Genomic DNA, 1687 nt, shown 5'->3' on the forward strand with positions numbered 1-1687 from the left:
CCTCTTCCAAATAAATCCCAACCCTCAAACTCAGCTCAGCAGCTCTCAGCCTTTTCCCAATTTGTACCAGCCCCTGTCGACTCAACCCACAGCAACAAGCCATCTACACCTTCCCAGCCGTACATTCAGGAACCAACCCCAATTTAACCCAATGGGATCCCAGTCTGTAAAACACCTTCACCCTTCCAGTAGATACGGTGTTGACCATATTAACCTTCTGTATCGGCTTCTCAATTCATTATTAATAACTCTGTTTCAAACATTTCACTGTGGCAAAGTGCCGCCCATGTCAATGAATCAGTTTTCACTGTAGATGCAGCAACAAAGCTGCAAAGTTCACCCCAGATCCTGTCAAATTGATGCTTTGTCTCCAAGTCTGATCAGTAATTTCTCTGCTTCCTTTTCTCTCTCTTCCAGTTAACTTGGTGACGATTGTGATCCTTTCCCGAGGAAAGTGCGGTCTCTCCAAATGTATCACTCTCTATCTGGTGGGAATGGCAGTGGCTGATCTCTTGGTCGTTATCATTGATCCCATATTGATTTGGATTGTTTCAAATTATTTCCGAGATTCATTCCTGAGAATTACTCCCGTGTGTAGTCTTATTATCTTTCTGAGTGCTGCAGCCACGGTGGTTTCTGTCTGGCTCACAGTCACTTTCACCTTTGATCGATTTGTAGCCATTTGTTGTGGGAAGCTGAAAACAAAATATTGCACCGGGAAAACGGCGGCTTTGATTGTAGGGACAGTGAGTGTGCTGGGCTGTTTAGTGTCTCTGCCCTGGTTCTTTACACGGGAACAACAGGCCATTATTGATAATGTTCCAATGGGTTGTGCTACTAAACTGAGCTTCTATATTTCTCCAGCATGGGCCGCATTTCAATTGCTTCACCTCATTTTAGCTCCTTGTGCCCCATTCTTTCTGATTTTTCTGCTCAATGTTCTGACGGTCAGATGTATTTTAGTAAGCAGTAAAATCCGCAGGGGATTCCGGGGTCACAGCAATGGACAGAATCACAAGGACCCAGAGATGGAGAATCGAAGAAAATCCATTATTTTACTCTTCAGTATATCCGGCAGTTTTATGCTGCTATGGGTGACCTGGGTTTTGTATAACATTTATGCACGAATTGCAGATGTTCGGCATTATCACTCCTACACTGATCCTCGCTTTATCACAGATCACACATCAAAGATGCTGCAGCTTCTCAGTTCCTGCACCAATACCTGTATTTATGTTGTGAGCCAGACTAAATTCAGAGATGAGCTGAAGCACGCGGTGAAATACCCTCTCAATCTCATTGTTAAATTAGTGAAATCATAGAAAGAGCTAAAGGGTTTCAAACACTGGAACTAAATCCCATTTCATATTCCATTCCCTACACTCCCCACAGGACAGAGAAACATTTTATATTCACCGCACAGAGCCCCGAAATGCTTTTAAATCTGATTCTGAGATTATATTTTATTAATAACCTGACTTATTGAGGTGGGTCTTGGTCTGCAGACCATTCATGAATTGTTTATCAACAAAGAGTCAATGAAAAGCTCAGCTGAACTTCAATTAAACCCACCCTGAACCTACAGCAGAATGGACAAAGCTGCCAGTCACAGTGGCTGCTGTGCACCTGATCAGAATGAGAGATCTCCACATCAATGGAGAGAAGGAGATAGAGACAGCCAGACAGA

The 1687-nt window shown here is 43.3% G+C and overlaps 1 protein-coding gene across 1 annotated transcript; it reads left to right on the forward strand.

Moving 5' to 3' along the window:
• Positions 1 to 494: 494 nt before the first annotated feature.
• Positions 495 to 1322, forward strand: LOC137348703 (G-protein coupled receptor 15-like). The gene has a single exon (XM_068013959.1). It carries the CDS (start codon positions 495 to 497, stop codon positions 1320 to 1322), a length of 828 nt encoding a protein of 275 aa, XP_067870060.1.
• The last annotated feature ends 365 nt before the right edge of the window (positions 1323 to 1687 follow it).

Source organism: Heterodontus francisci, chromosome 34, assembly GCF_036365525.1.
Source record: "Heterodontus francisci isolate sHetFra1 chromosome 34, sHetFra1.hap1, whole genome shotgun sequence".
NCBI classification, from domain to species: domain Eukaryota; kingdom Metazoa; phylum Chordata; class Chondrichthyes; order Heterodontiformes; family Heterodontidae; genus Heterodontus; species Heterodontus francisci.